This window comes from Plectropomus leopardus, chromosome 7 (genome assembly GCF_026936395.1).
Source record: "Plectropomus leopardus strain MGB_pleo_1.0 chromosome 7, ASM2693639v1, whole genome shotgun sequence".
In the NCBI taxonomy this organism is placed as follows: domain Eukaryota; kingdom Metazoa; phylum Chordata; class Actinopteri; order Perciformes; family Serranidae; genus Plectropomus; species Plectropomus leopardus.
The window spans coordinates 17662032-17677323 of record NC_142182.1 but is presented as its reverse complement, the minus strand read 5'-3'; the positions used below and the strand labels follow the sequence as shown (position 1 = coordinate 17677323).

The 15292-nt window shown below is 37.3% G+C and overlaps 1 protein-coding gene and 1 long non-coding RNA gene across 2 annotated transcripts; one reads left to right on the top strand and one right to left on the bottom strand.

The window, feature by feature from the left end:
- Positions 1–141: 141 nt before the first annotated feature.
- LOC121949998 (uncharacterized) lies at positions 142–15291 on the bottom strand. Its single transcript, XR_006106310.2, has 4 exons — positions 15159–15291; positions 12205–12313; positions 9286–9479; positions 142–278 (listed from the first exon to the last, which is right to left on the bottom strand). It is a non-coding gene; the product is annotated as an uncharacterized LOC121949998 (long non-coding RNA).
- Positions 2121–13950, top strand: LOC121949997 (putative polypeptide N-acetylgalactosaminyltransferase 8). The gene is made up of 11 exons (XM_042495892.2): positions 2121–2469; positions 5830–6079; positions 7549–7715; positions 7889–8072; positions 9289–9486; positions 10050–10164; positions 10258–10443; positions 11855–11992; positions 12213–12308; positions 12733–12900; positions 13040–13950. Exons 1-11 carry the CDS (start codon positions 2295–2297, stop codon positions 13172–13174), a joined length of 1812 nt encoding a protein of 603 aa, XP_042351826.2. The 5' UTR covers positions 2121–2294; the 3' UTR covers positions 13175–13950.
- Position 15292: the final 1 nt, after the last annotated feature.

Here is a 15292-nt window from a genome sequence, read left to right as displayed (position 1 = left end):
CCTTTAAACCCCAGAGTAAACGGGTGTGATTTTTCTCCAAAACATGGGAAGAAGGCAAATAGCAACTTGAGAAGAAATGACTGAAAAAGTAGAAAAAAATAAGTTTAAAAAAAAAAATACAAACAAGAAAATGACCTTGAAAATTAATCAGCTGTGCAGCACGTCATAAGCAACTGGCACCACTCCAAACTGATGCTGTGGAACCAGTGACCTCATTTAGCAGCGTCGTCTCCTTCTCGAGTCTCCTCCTCTCCTACTCCCATTTCCTGTGGCTGTGACTGCAACACAAGGAAAAAAAGCATGTGAGGGAAGCGAAACGTGTTAGCATTCGTTGACATTATATATGTGTTAAAAGAGAAAAAGTGATAAAGGGGTAGGGATATACAGATGTGGACAAACTGGTTGGTACCCTTACAGCTCACTGAAACAATATTGCGTTCCTCCTGAAAACTGATCAAGTTCAATGTAATTTCTTTATGTATACCTGTGTTCCTTTGGTATGTCAGAGTAAAGTATGTAAGTAAATGTCTATTTTCATTAAATATGGAAATAACAATAATGGATGCCAATTACTTTTGTAAGTATCAAGTTATTTCAGAGAAAATTGTGGGTTCCTCTATTTTCATGGAGGGGTATCAACAAATTTGTCCATGTCTGAAGTTTTACTTCTACCTACTGCTTTTTGGACACTGTACTTTTGTTTGTTTATTTAGAATATGTTTTAATATTTGAAATCTCATTCATTCATGTAATACATCTATAGAGTTTTCAGCCCTTTGGACTTTGACATTTTATTGTTGTACTGCAGGACACACAAAAATGCACAATCCCCTCTGTGTTTCATGCTGAGAGAATACTGCACCCTGCTGCAGTCTGCAGGAAAATTGCCCCCCGGGGAAGGTGGCAAACTTTGTTAACAACAATATTAATGTACTGGAGAGGTCAAGTTTGGGTTCAGATCTTGATACAAAGGAGAAATTTATCAGTATTCATCAACTGTTAAGACGGGCAAATATTCAAAGATTGTGTACACAATCGTCCACAGCAGCCTTTTTTGTTTGAAATAAATACATACTATCATTAAAAGTTGAATATCCCTCACCTAAGCCAAAATTTAGGGGAAAAAAAGCCAAGGCAAGTTTTGTATCACTCTTTCCCCCCTCAAAAACAAAAACAAGCAAACTGAACTGGACTAAGCACACAAAGCTTGGTCCAGGTCTGGTCTGACTGAGGTGTATACATGACTAAGTAGGTTGAATTCCAATTGCATTACCAAGGTGTGTTAGTCTGACTTTGAGAAAGTCCATTTTTATTTGTATTTTAAAATCCACTTTTAGTCAGAAGAACACAGTAATTCCACTTTTCTCACATCATGTAAAACACACTGAGTGCTCACAAATAGCTGTAAGAGCCTGAGCAATTTAAGCATTCAAGCTGTCTAAAGCTCATAAAGTACTTCATTCATCCATAAAGAAAACTGCAATGTAAAAGCAGTCAAAAAAATCACATGAACAAATGAAGTGAGAAATAATATGTTAAAGGCTAATTTATATGCAAAAGCTAAAACGGAAGAATAAAAACAGACCAGACTATAGATAGGACCATAATCTGTCAAATATTTATAGTCTAAACAAGTAACAAAGACTGACCTACAATGTCACTGATGCCAAAGTAACTAGATGCTTGTAAAACAATAAAGCATGCTCAAATCAGAGGCCACTGAGTGCGCTTTGCAGATGCAGTAAATCCTGATGTGTACTTTGAAACCTCCATTATACTGTTAGCTTTAAAGGGTTAGTCGACCTCTCCACCCTCAAGTCAGCGAGCTACTATTAGGCTGTATCTCGGTACTGTAGTTTCCCTTAAAAGCAGTGTGTTGACTCTGTTCTTATGTCAGCAGTATTCAATATGCTCTTTTGTTTAATTTAACCAGGCGATACACAACTGTAAACTGAAAGTCATTTAACATGCATGTGGTAGGAACTGTTATCTTAAAGATAATAATAAGATAAGATAATCTGTAAATATGGATGATACACAAAGATCAAGTTGGCAGTTCACATATTAAATATTTAGAGTCACTTGATTTCTTTATTTTTTGCTCTGTTTTTGTTATGCATGGTTCAACGGAGGATGTGTGTTTTGTATTTGGTCTTGTTATCTCATGTGGGATGGGCTGGATGTTTGTCCTAACAACTAACTTGAGATAAGATGTAATTTATTGTTCAGTCTGAGTTGTTAAGTTGCAGCATAGAGGACAACGAGATCAAAGTGATCCAGTGTGAGAAACCACAATGAAGACATATGTCCGAAGAGCTGGAATACTTGGAGCTTTTTTATTCTGCCTAAATATCATTTTTTACATGATCGGCAGTTGGCATACAGGCAAATCTTTTCCAGAGGGAGTCACAGATCAAGAGGCTGTGAGGAGGAAGCTGGACAGGATTGAAGAGACCCTCAACAAGCTGGGTGAGTACCAATTCAGACGCAACCTCAAAAAGACTTGAAGGTCTAGTGTGTAGTTTTGGCTTTGTTATTGTATTACAATGGATTTGTGATGATGAAAATCTATTATATTAAAGATTTGTAATCTAAAGTAAATAAACAGGAGGACAATTTCATTGCAAAGAGTCGTGAAGCTAAAGGAGAGAACAGAGTTTATATAAAAAAAGATCCACATTTTAATATTTGTTTAAGTGCAAGTCAATCACCTTAAAACGTAGCTGCATTAGATTTTACTGCTATGTAGCGTCTATATTGATAACTGTCGGTGAACACTTTTAGCTCACAGCAGAGCTTTGTTTGGACAGTTTGATGACAATCACACACTGACACCCAGAAATGTTGGAGGTACTGGGCCAGACATTATAGTTATTTCTCAGGCAGCTGGTGCCTGAGTAGTTGAGCTGTTTAGAGATGCTTCTTGTACACCAGCACCCTGTTGTTTGTTTTTTATTTTCTGATAAAATTTTATTTAAAACAACAATAATAATAATAGATAGGACTTATAGGGCTTTTCTAGGTACTCAAAGACGCTTAACATAAAATGCAAAAAGAAAACAAATACTGAAAGACGCTTACATAAAACAGAAGAACAAATACAAAGAACATAATACAAAAACAAAATGTGGAGGATATGGCAGTTCAGATTTGAAAAGGCGGGTTTTGTGTTTATTTTTAAATGAGTGGAGTGGGTCTGAGTTGTGGATGTTAGGAGGGAGGCAGCTCCAGTGGGTTGGGGCAGCAATGGCAAAGGCTCTGTCTCCCAAGGTACAGTACAGCTACTGTGTAAAACGTCAGAGTGCAATAATTTGTAGATTCTTTTTAACCTATATTCAAGTGAAAACAATATATTTAATGTTCAGGTTGATACATTTTATTGTTTATTGTAAATATACACATTCTGAATTTGATGCATGCAATATGTTCCAAAAAAGTTGGGACCATCATCTTTGCTTTTAACCACACTCAGTAAGCATTTGGGAACTGAGGTCAATAATCGCTGAAGTGACATTTTTTTCTCAAGATTCACGAGCGAACCCCAAATATCTTCAAGATTTAAAGTCTGTGTAAGTGAATTCAGAGATTTGTTTCAAAACACATTCTATATGTTGGAAACAGATTGTTAAAAACATGTTACAAAGACCCTTTATTATATAATACTGAATTATGGAGTCAGCCGGTTGACTGTTTTTTTTTACCATTTTCCTGTTTTAAGATTTTTTGGGTGGGCCTAAAGCCATAGCTTAATGATGCAATGGAGCTATACTCAGCATAACCCCACCCTGACAATGTTGCAGTATAAAAACAAGAAGCATCATTAGCATAGTCCTGCAATTGGGCATGGCCTCCGCTCCTCCAGCGGACACGCCCCCAGCATTTCAGATCAGACAGTCATGTCATTCAAATTTGGTCAGGTGTTTAATAACACATCTTTCTGTGATGTGACAAACTCAGAACAGATATTAATTATCACTTTACACAGACTTTAAGGACTTCTTTTAAATCCCATCAGTAGATAATCACAACAATTGTGCATACCATAGTGTTTGTTTTCAGATGTGGAGGAAAGTAAGATCTGACCTTGGAGTATCCTAAGAGGTCAAATCCAAAATGGCCACCAGTCCATTGGGCCTTATGTTCAAATACATTTAATCTTAGAACCAAATAGTGTCGAAAAACATTTAAGGGGTCATTTCCTGTTAAATAAGGGAAGTCCATTCATTTGGTGACACTTCTGAGACTGCTCAATAAAATGATTTAAGACAATGGTGCTCAGACAAGATCTGTGGTAAGGATACTAGTGACAGTGTCATCAGCCTGAGGAAATGTGCGTATTGTTAACTGCTCTGACTGGCATTGCTGCACACAATTTACAGGCTTCAGCTATTCATAATACATTTTACAACGGCACAGACATGAAATTACTTCACACACCCCATCCCTAGATTTCCACACCTATTGTTTATGAGGAGCATAAGGTCACTAGTAAAGGTGTACTGTATTACCGAAATATCTATATGATTATGAGGTGACTGTACTTTTATTATTTTACATGAACTTTGTACAATGCAGAGGAAGAAAATTACATTTTCCCCAATTTTTTGGGGAATTAGGGCTGTAAATGGGCTTTCATAACGTATAATTAAACAGCTATTATATTGTATGTGTTGAGATTCTTTAAGTAAAAGCAACTTGACAAGTTTAAGTCCTGCATTCAAACCTGCCACTTATCCTGCCAACTGCAGACATAATTAAAGACATTTCAGCCAATTAGAATTCCCACTGTCTATGCTATAGACTATAATGCTGTTCGGACTAAACACAAAACGAAAAGGAAAGAAATATAAGTGAAATTATGCGATGATGTGTCGGCCCTGGTCGACAGTGTTTCAATTTTAATGAAAAATATGCGTGTATCCTGAGGCTTGGAAAGAAGGAGAGGAACTTACGGAAAACAGAAAGAACTGGAGTTCCTGGTAAGCTTTAAAATTTAACTTTCACAACACAGAGAGACGGTTGTATCACAGACTGTATAAAATAACTGATGCAGCTACTGTGACATCATCCATTATTTTTTTTTTGGACTGCTGTTTTGAAGCCCTGAGTTTGGCATTTTGGCCGTCGCCATCTTGGGGTTTTTTTAAAACAGAAGTGAGCGTATTTGGATGAGAGGCTGGAGCTGTGGAGGAGCGAGGTGCGGATCTGACAGGAAGCTGAGGACACTTTAATTAAATTAGTATTTTGGGGCATTAATAAAATGTAAACAGATGAGTTATAGAAAGTTGTCATGAATGTTGAAATTAGCAAGTGAGACCAAAATTTTTGTACCAGACTGTAAACATGTTTACTTCTGCTGTTGGGTATTTTAACATGTGAGTGTTTTAGGAATTCATTTTAGGCCAGCCTCAGGTGGCCATTTGATGAACTGAGGCCATTGGCACTCTTGCATTGGCTTATTTTTTCAGCCTGGGGGTTTGGTTGTAGATACATTGCTAGCTAGTCACCATACATGTCCATTTTTATGCTGTAGTTGGAAAACTGTGTCTTATGTCGAAGACTGAAACAATTCAGTAATCAAACTGGCAGATAAACACCAGGCAAAGTTTTTAAAAAAAAAACAAAAAAACTGGAGAATGCATGCCTGGGTTGGACAAGGAAATAAAACTATGTGGAAAGATGTTTTGTACTAATTTTAATATGAATTAGAAGAGTATAACGCATTGATAAGCTTTTGAATCTTTTCTGCTACATTACCAAACAAATTTATACACTGGCAAACTCATTTTCAACCTTGTCTGTCTTTTTATGAACACTCATGCACCACAGCAAATCTGATAGAAGTTTCTGGTCAAAAGAGCTCCAACAATGAACTTTTTCCAAATGTGAAACAAGAAAAAGAGAAGGTCGTTATACCAAAGTTATATCCAAACTCCATCCTGTTTGCTGAGTGGGGCGACGGCTTGTCAAAAGAGGAACAAAAGGAGGCTGAAGCTCTGTTTCAGATTTATGGATACAATGTTTTTCTGAGTAACCGGCTGCCACTGGACAGGAAGCTTCCAGATACAAGAGACAGCAGGTAACGTTTGTTTATAATGGTTCTAACTATTTTGAAAGAGGGTTTGGTTTTTTTTTTTTTCCCTGAACTTTGCATGCACAGTAATCTGACGTCTTCTCTGTCTGATGGGAGTTACTAAGAACTAACTCTTTTATTTGCAGAAAAGCTAATAAATTATATACTAAAAATAGTGCTGATTAGAAATAAGTTGCATGTCAAGTATTTAACTAAGTGTGCCAGAGCAGTATTTAGCCAGAAATGAATGCATTCAACATGATATTACAAGCTAACTGTCACATGATGGCACCTTTTATCAAGGTCAAGACTAACGCTAACTAACCTAGACTAATGTTTTAATACCATTGTAGCCTTTCCAATACTGACAGCCTCCCTGAACCTCGGTGTTAGCCAATAATAAAAGAAAGGGAGGAAAAAGCTGTATACTCCTTACCCTGAAACTAAAGCCTTGCATACGGAACACTTTGCAGTTTTATTGGTGGGACTGTGCAGGCTACTATTTTAAAGTGTCAAAGAAGAATTAATGTATGTGAAAGCTGCTGTTTTATTCAGGTGTGAGACTACTTTTAAGTTAATTGACAAATTACATGGGAACCGATCAGTGCATAAGCTAGTTTGCCAATACCTTATCCAGCATTTTAGGCAGTATCAGAAGCATTTGGATCAGTGTCGGAACAACTGTAATTGTAGGCCTTTTCAATTGGCGACCTGCAATTGTCCCAGAGGCAACCTCTGAGCGGCCCAGCATACATAAATCTGATGTACCAGTATTGCAAAATATGTAAACATAAAGTGTCTGGAATGAGATAACGAGTGAGCCATCTCGCTTGCTTCTCATCCCAGTTGAGTTTAACATGTGCAGTACCATTTGGACAGGATGTACAGATCAGAATAGTAATGCCGCCAATCACATCTTTTACAAATCAGCATTTTTTCTTGTGACACAGTTCTGAGAATGCTTAGTAGCTTTTTGAAAATATCTGGGCGGCGGTTGAACAGTAGTAAAAAACATTTCCTCGACACAACTCCTTGACCTTGATTGAAAATGTTTCTATTTTTATTGCATTCATTTGCATTTGTTTAAAGTTCAGTAACTGCCAAAAGCTAAAAAAAATTATTTTTTTTTAAATGCTGCTGATCATGGCCCATTTGCCAGCTGGTTTTAAAATCTGGCCCAACTGCATTTGTAATTGAATAGCCCTGCTCTCTATTGCTTTGTAAGCCATCATATTTGTGTACACGTTTTCACACTGATTTTCAGTCCCTTCCTCTTCTTTTTGTCAAGCCCGCTCCAACAACTGTTATTACACCCCACAGTCCATGATGCAGCATGGACAGCATCTATGCAACCCAGGCTACATGACATATGAAGACATCCTTTCAATCTGTCTGCAGTTTGCCTCTGCTTGAGACCCAAGTGACTGAAGAATTAACCAATTTTTACATCTGCCACTACATTTTACACCATGTAGATGTTTGACGAAGAATTATCCCAAGGACCTGCCAACCGTCAGCGTGGTACTGATTTATGTAAATGAGGCTCTTTCGGTCATTAAAAGGGCAGTACGAAGCATCATCACCCACACTCCAAAACACCTGCTGAGGGAAATCATCCTCGTGGATGACCACAGCACTTACAGTGAGTTTTATAATGCACTTATGTAATAAAGCATGATGATGGCACAGTTTACTGATCTGCACGTATCAGTCTGGTACTCACTGCTACATAGAGTTCTTTGTCATAATCCATACAGCTGTTCTAGTCTTCTGTACTCCTTTATTTATAAATCTGACTGTGGACTACATTTTCAGATGACCTTGGAAAACTGATACAGGACTACATGGGTCAGATTGACAAAGAGAGGCCTGGACTCATTAAGAGAGTGTGGCATGAGCGGCAAATGGGTTTGTCCCAGTCCCGCATCTCAGGCTGGGAACACGCCACAGCTGATGTTGTGGCCATTTTGGACGCCCACATTGAAGCCCAAGTTGGATGGTATGTACATGTTTCAAATTCAGGAAAACAGCATTTAATGCTTTGCTGGTTGATAAAACGATTAGTCCAGACATTAGTATTATCACAGTTAGATAATCCTTCAGTTATTTGGTCAAACACAACAGAAACTAATTTGAATAGACTGCAAGTAGCACAGAACGAAGCAGCTCACCTCGTTCTTCGCTGCCCAGACAGAACAAGAGTAAGTGTGATGAGTAATTGTTTGGCCTGGTTAAGAGTGAACAGTAAGTTGCATTATTCTCTTGTGAGTTTTATTAAAAATATTATCACAACTAAAACTCCAGAAATATTTTACAGTCAACTGCCATTTTTTTCTGGCAGATATCTTTACACTACTCGGCAGTCATCATAGTATGTTTTTACAAAAAGACTGTATTTAATTACACAAGGAATTGTCTAGAACACTATATTATACGGTATATACTTTTGCTGGTCTTGAATATATTAAATGGATTTTGAGATACGTATCTAGTTTTTCTTGTAATTTAATCGATAAGTTTTCAGGTACTTTATTTTCTCAACTACTGAAGAGATAAATTATTGTGTAGAGCTACTGTTTGTATTAGACAGTCTTGGAGTTTGTGTTAATTTTTGTGTGTTGTGTTAGTGTTACAGTGTGTTTAGTTGAACTGTGAGTATGAATGTTATGGAAGTGCATTTATGTAATCTAGTAAACGAAATATTGTTAATGAAAATAATGAAGACCCCAGGAAGAGTAGCTGCTGTTTAACACAGAGGCTGATGGGGATCTTAGTAAACAAACAGTAAATGAACTGCAGTTAGTGATTCTAATTTAAAACACTTTTGTCAAACTCAACAAATATCTCTGTGTAGTCTGCTTGCTGTTCTCTGTTCATGCTGAAAAACACACATCCCTGGCTTTGTAAATGGGAATAAAACAAAGTGGCTCACACTGAGCCACACAGCACGATTCCAGTCAGTCAACAACAGGGGGCATATGTGCTCATGCAGAGAACAGGGAAAATGCCATGGATGTATAAAGAGAAGAGCCTTAAAATTGAGAGGAACTGTAAATTTGCCACATGACAGGAGGGGTGTATCTTTCTCCAGAATTGCTGACTCCACCTTTAAGTTACTGTTAGAATATAATTCTACATAATTACTGCTGAAAAATATTTATTTCACCAACCCCTCTATACGTGATTGGAATGATTCATTATGCTTTTCTTACCAGGGCAGAACCTTTGCTGGCCAGGATTAAAGCCGACAGGACCGTAGTGGTGTCCCCTGTATTTGATAAGGTCCATTTTCATGACCTACATGTGGAGAAGTATGCCACGGCTGCTCACGGCTTTGACTGGGCTTTGTGGTGCATGTATGAGTCCTTCAGGCCAGAGTGGTTGAAGATGGCGGATGAATCGCAGCCTGGAAAGTAGGTGGAACACACAATATTTTACTTTTGATGCTTAGACAAAAGAGCATCCGTCTGTTTCCGATCCTATAATGCACTCGTATTTGTGTACATTTGTAAAAGAGCTGGTGCAAAATCGAATCCTTTACCATAGTGCTCTTGGTTCTGTGTCTAATGTTATGTTCTTTATTTATTAATTAACACTTTTTAGATTTATATCACAGTAAATTTGTTCTATATGTTATAGGGGAAGAGTGATAAAAACCTTTGACATTTGTGTTTTTCATATCATTAAATCCCTCTTTCAAAAGTAAAAGGTTTCAGGCAACAATATAACAAAGAGTAACTGTGAAAAAAGACTGGCTATTAGCAAACTTATCTCAAACTAAGTGATTGATCATACAAGGAATTTTCCTCAGGACATAAATCAGTCTGCATGTCCTTTATTAGGGCGCTCCTCTTGAAATTTCTTTGTGTAGTAACAAAATAACAGCATGTGAAAACAGAATGCACAATGTTAAAAAGCATATTTTTATGCAATACAAATTTTGCACGAGACCGGTGGCTGTCTTTGTTTTGGGCAGGAGTCCCTCTGTTATGGGGATCTTTGCTGCTGACAGGAGCTTCCTCGGAGAAATCGGTGGGCTTGATGGTGGAATGACAGTTTATGGAGGAGAAAATGTTGAACTTGGGATTCGTGTAAGAATTTGGCACAGAATTTTAATTATTTCAAGTTTGAAATGCAAATGACAGTCATTAACGCATAAAGGCATAAATGTCTTTACTGCTCAGGTGTGGCTGTGTGGAGGGAGTGTGGAGGTTGTGTCCTGCTCCAGGATAGCTCACATCGAGCGGACACATAAACCATACGCACTTGATCTCAACCCTTCCATGAGGAGAAACGCCTTGAGGGTTGCAGATATCTGGCTGGATGATTACAAAAAGAACGTGCACATTGCCTGGAACATCCCTCTGAAGGTCGGCACCATGATTTATGTTCTTGTAGATTATTTTTAGTGTATGAACAGCAGAGTATTTAATACAGTGGCTGACTGAGGAATGAGTGAAAGCAACCTGGACGATGGCGTGGGAAAAATCAAATATTATGTAGGCTCACAGCCAGCAGTTCAATGTCCAGGCGACACTAAACAACTGGCTGTGAGCCTATGCTAATATCATTTCATCTGCTAAGTCACCTAACCTGGCTGAAACAAAGAAGTATCACTATTTGCCAACTGGCACATTCTCAATACCTGCCAGCTCTGCCCTTTCTTTCAAATGTTTTACAGTAGTTGATGGCCGTTTTCTTTTTCTCCCATAACACTCTGACACCTTGCACAACCCTCAAAGGGATTCTAAGAAATTACATGCCTCATCCTCCTCCATACTCACTTCATAACCTTACCCATTTGGCAACAATCCACTGGTAAAAAGTAGTAACAGTGCAAGAAAAAAAGTGTCAAAACAGAACCTTATTCAACTCCTCGCTGTTCATCCATATCCTTTACTATTGGCCTATTTCCCTGAAATTAATGGAGCTCACCAGAGAGTGGGTCTTTTTCACAGCAGATATTTCGACATGTTGCAGTAGGAAAAGCACGGATGTAAATAATGAAATAAATTATGGCTGAATTCCATTTAGCTGCTTCAGTTTCAGGGTCCTGGTCAGACCCCCATTAACACCATTAAGTCTTGCCTGCACTTTCTTCAGTGGCCACTCACAGCTCACAGCTAGCAGCAAGAAAATCTCCTGCAGCCCAGAAAAAGAGCATTTTCCCCAAACTGTAAAAGAGATGTCTGTAAAACTGTTGCCAGGACACCTTGAACTGCAAACTAAGTCCATTATGAAAGCCAGTTTAAAAATCTATGATGCTGTCATCACAATGTTAAGTCTATGAGCTGACGGGGAGAAACACTACTGCTTGTATTCAGTGGGCGGCATACCCTGGAGGTTTTTTTTTTTTTTGGTGTAGGCGCCAGGCAAGCAATTCCAGTGAACTGAATAGGTGCCCTTGGGGGGTCCGATATCAAGTAATTATTTAACATGTATGATTCTGGTATTCTGTATGCTGGCTCACTGTCACAGCTCACTCAGACAATAAATAGAGCAGATCCATCATTATTGTGTTTTTTAAAAAAAAAACACACACTATTTTGGAACTAGTTACACCTGTGCTTTTCCTACTATAACCACTCAAGACGTTACTTTTCACCTTATCCGCGGGATGAGGCAAAATGTAATTTTCACAAAAATTACATTAAAAGGCAGTAATTGGAGCTGGTGTTTCCACATTTATTTTTTGCTTAGCTTTTAAAAATTAATAATTTAATAATAATTATACCAATTCACACACCTTCTGATATTTCTGATATGGCATACGATACACAGAATCATGGAATCGACATTGGCGATGTGTCAGAGAGGAAGAGGTTAAGAGAAAAGCTGAAATGTAAACCTTTCAAGTGGTACCTGGATAATATTTACACAAGTCTGGAAACGTGGGATAACATCTTGGGATATGGTGTGGTAAGGGACAGTCATTCAGTCATTAATTTGCTGATATAACAGTTCAGATTTGAGTGTGTGTACTATATTAGTGAGCCTGATACTTACACAGTGAATTTAACATCATAAATCTGTATTTAACTTCTGTCTTTAATGACTTTATTAAATATAGCAATAAAACATTCATCCTCATCCACAAAACAAATAAAGAACTGTCCTGACATGACACTGACCTGTACAGCTGAAGAGCACCCTGCTCAGGAGCCACTGTATGGACCAGGGAGCTGTTCCAGGAAACATTCCCATCCTGTATGAATGCCACTTTGAGCAGGCACAGGTAATCTAAGGAGACAGAGAGAACAAACAATACTGAAATCATAATAATAAACCACAATATTACATCATAATTAGGGGTATAACGTTCACAACATTAACAGTTCGGTTCAATACAGTGATGCCACAGTTAGGTATGTTTCCAGTACAGCAAAAAAAAAGTCCTTTTTTTTTTTTTTTTTTTTAATTTCACACAAATTCATGTATTTGTTTATTTATTAAAACTAAGATCACAAAGTACTATGATTGTTTATATCGTTTGTTTGTTTGTAATGTAGTACCTAGTTCAATAATTACAATCACTTTGGCTTTTGTTTTTTGGAAAAAAAAAAACAGGAATTACCATCTGGCTGATATGGACTATTAAAGTCTGAGTAAAGCAAAATCAGTGATTTCTTTCTAAACATGTTATCTATCCTTTTTACCAGCAATGCTTCTACAACTCAGATGGTGAAATCATCATTGGGGGGATTAAATCTCATAACTATAACACAAACCGCTGCCTGGTTGATCCAGGCACGGGCAGAACTCCCACTCTGCAGGACTGTCAGCTGGCGAAACTAAAGCAGCTACACATGCACTGGGACTTCAAACAGGTAAGACCTCAGCCGGCCATCTTTTGCTCTAAACTCTGTACAGTGACATTCTGGATGCTTGCAGTAGGAGGTGCCGAACACACACAGGTGCATTTACGCTCACAACTTCTCTTTCTCTCTCTTGATCAAACTTTTGCAGGGACAAGCGATCATAAACAAAGCAACAAAGAGATGTCTTGAAGTGGCAGAGGGAGAAAGCTCTGTCTATGAGGTCATCATTCAGCAGTGCAGTGGACAGAGCTGGAGGATTCAGCATCTTATTACAAGTTTTTAATTTAATGCTCAAACTGATGTCATCATGTATTAACAAATGACAATAACAAACTGGATGTTATTTTACTTTTTTAAACATTGATTCATACAAAATGTAAAAAAAAAAATGAATCTGCAAAGTTTTGACTGACAGTTTGTTTTTGTGTCATGCTGTGCAGCATTTTGTAATATTTAATCTACATAGGTCACAGGAGCCAACATTTAAAAAAAAAAAAATGAGCAACCACACCCAATATTAGCACTTCACAATGTGTCATAATATGAAAGTTATCCAGACTGCAACATCCACCATTACGAGTATCAGTGAATTCTACACCAGTTTCATTATGCAGAGCTATGCCAGCTACAACTTTTTCTTTGACAGATTTTTAAAAAAATTTTAAAGCGATTTTGATCACACTACTATCTAAAGGTGTGTCAGTGAGCCTGCACACACTACAGCCTTTGATAATGTGATTAGTCACACAGTGTATGAAAATGCCCTGAGGCAGGTCTATTATTTAACTCCATTTCCAAACGATAACTTTTATTGGGAATAGACTGTGAGTTTGTAAATATAATATAAATTTAATTTCATATCAACCAAATAATGTGAGCAGTTTAAATTATTTTCTCACCCAATCCATTCAACTCCTGCTTGATTATCAGCACAAAGAAGCCTAAATAGCTGTGCAGGATAACAGCATTTTACTGTAAATAATAATAATGTAATTAATTGGCTGCTAATAGTCAAAAGTACATCTTATTTAATTTCAGTTTGTGTTTAGATTTGACGTTGCACTGCTATCAAAGTACACAGTACAAATGAAAGGCTTTTTAAAGCTATTTTTTATTTAAGTTAAATATATATATATTTTTAATTACATAAAAAGTAAAATACAGTTTGCATAATGTTATAATCAAATAAAATTAGGAGAAAATTGGTTTTAAACAGGTTAAGTATTTCTAACAGTTCCCATACTTTGAATGCAGGACCTTAACATTTGAGCACTTTCCATTTGTGAATTGATACTGCAGTCATTACATTGTTTGGATGGACAGCTTAAAAATAGTAGTGTCACTTTTGAGAGTAGGAGTAACAAACACTAAAAACTGTTTCTCAGTTTGAAAAGCAGCAAATAGCTACATGCTCAAGACTGTGTTGTTTTCAAAACTCTTCATACAATCAACAAAACCATATAACAATGTTTAATAGCAAAACCTCAACCAAACTCTTTTAAGAATAGTTTAGTACTGACTGAAAATAAAACATTCGGTTTCGTCTTCCCTATCATCTAAATCAGGTCTAAAATTGTCATTCACACCATGTGTATGGTGTAATTCTCAGTGGCTCACATGCTGGATGAAGGAGTGTTGTGTGACATGTCCAACATTGTCTGCAGGGAGCCATGAAGAAGTCCATGGCCTCAGTGAGTGTGATGTGAACAATGGCTTTGACAAATTTACGTTGCCAGAAACAATTCCTAGCTGTCAGTCGGTAATGCAAATAATGGAAAATATACCACAGATATGCTAGAATGGGCTTGCTCTACAATATGATGGGATGCATTGAATGTAATGTGAGTGTTTTGTAGGGTATATCACTGATGACTTTTAATTTTATCGTTAAATGTGTAAGAAAAAGCCAGAGTGTGTCATTAAAACGTCCATTGAAAAAGTCAGAAAGTTAGTGTAGCCTAAGTCGTTTAAAAAACTCATAGAATATTAAAATAATTAGATATTAGCAAAAACTAGAGAAAACTAAAGTTCATATTTCTCTTAATTCTCTTAACTTAGCCTATATATTTAAATTTAATTACAGTACCATACACTTTCTGGAGTTTCTATCTTTTCTTGAACGTTATTTTTTTGTGCAAATTTTGGGGTCATTTCTTTGTTATGTTGCTCGTCGCCTCCCACGCTTTTGAACAAAATTAAGCTAGTTTGCTCCGGTTTCAAAGGGTTAAATGTGGGCTTTCAAAAAAAAAAATGACAGAAAAACTTACCTTTGGTTTGCATCTTTTCTTTATACGACCGCGTCACTGTTACAGTAACTTAGTTTGTTAGCCTACATCAACCTTCAGCTGCGGCAGTTGTTCAGTTTTTGGAGGGATGCGGCAGGCCAGGTGACATCACGACG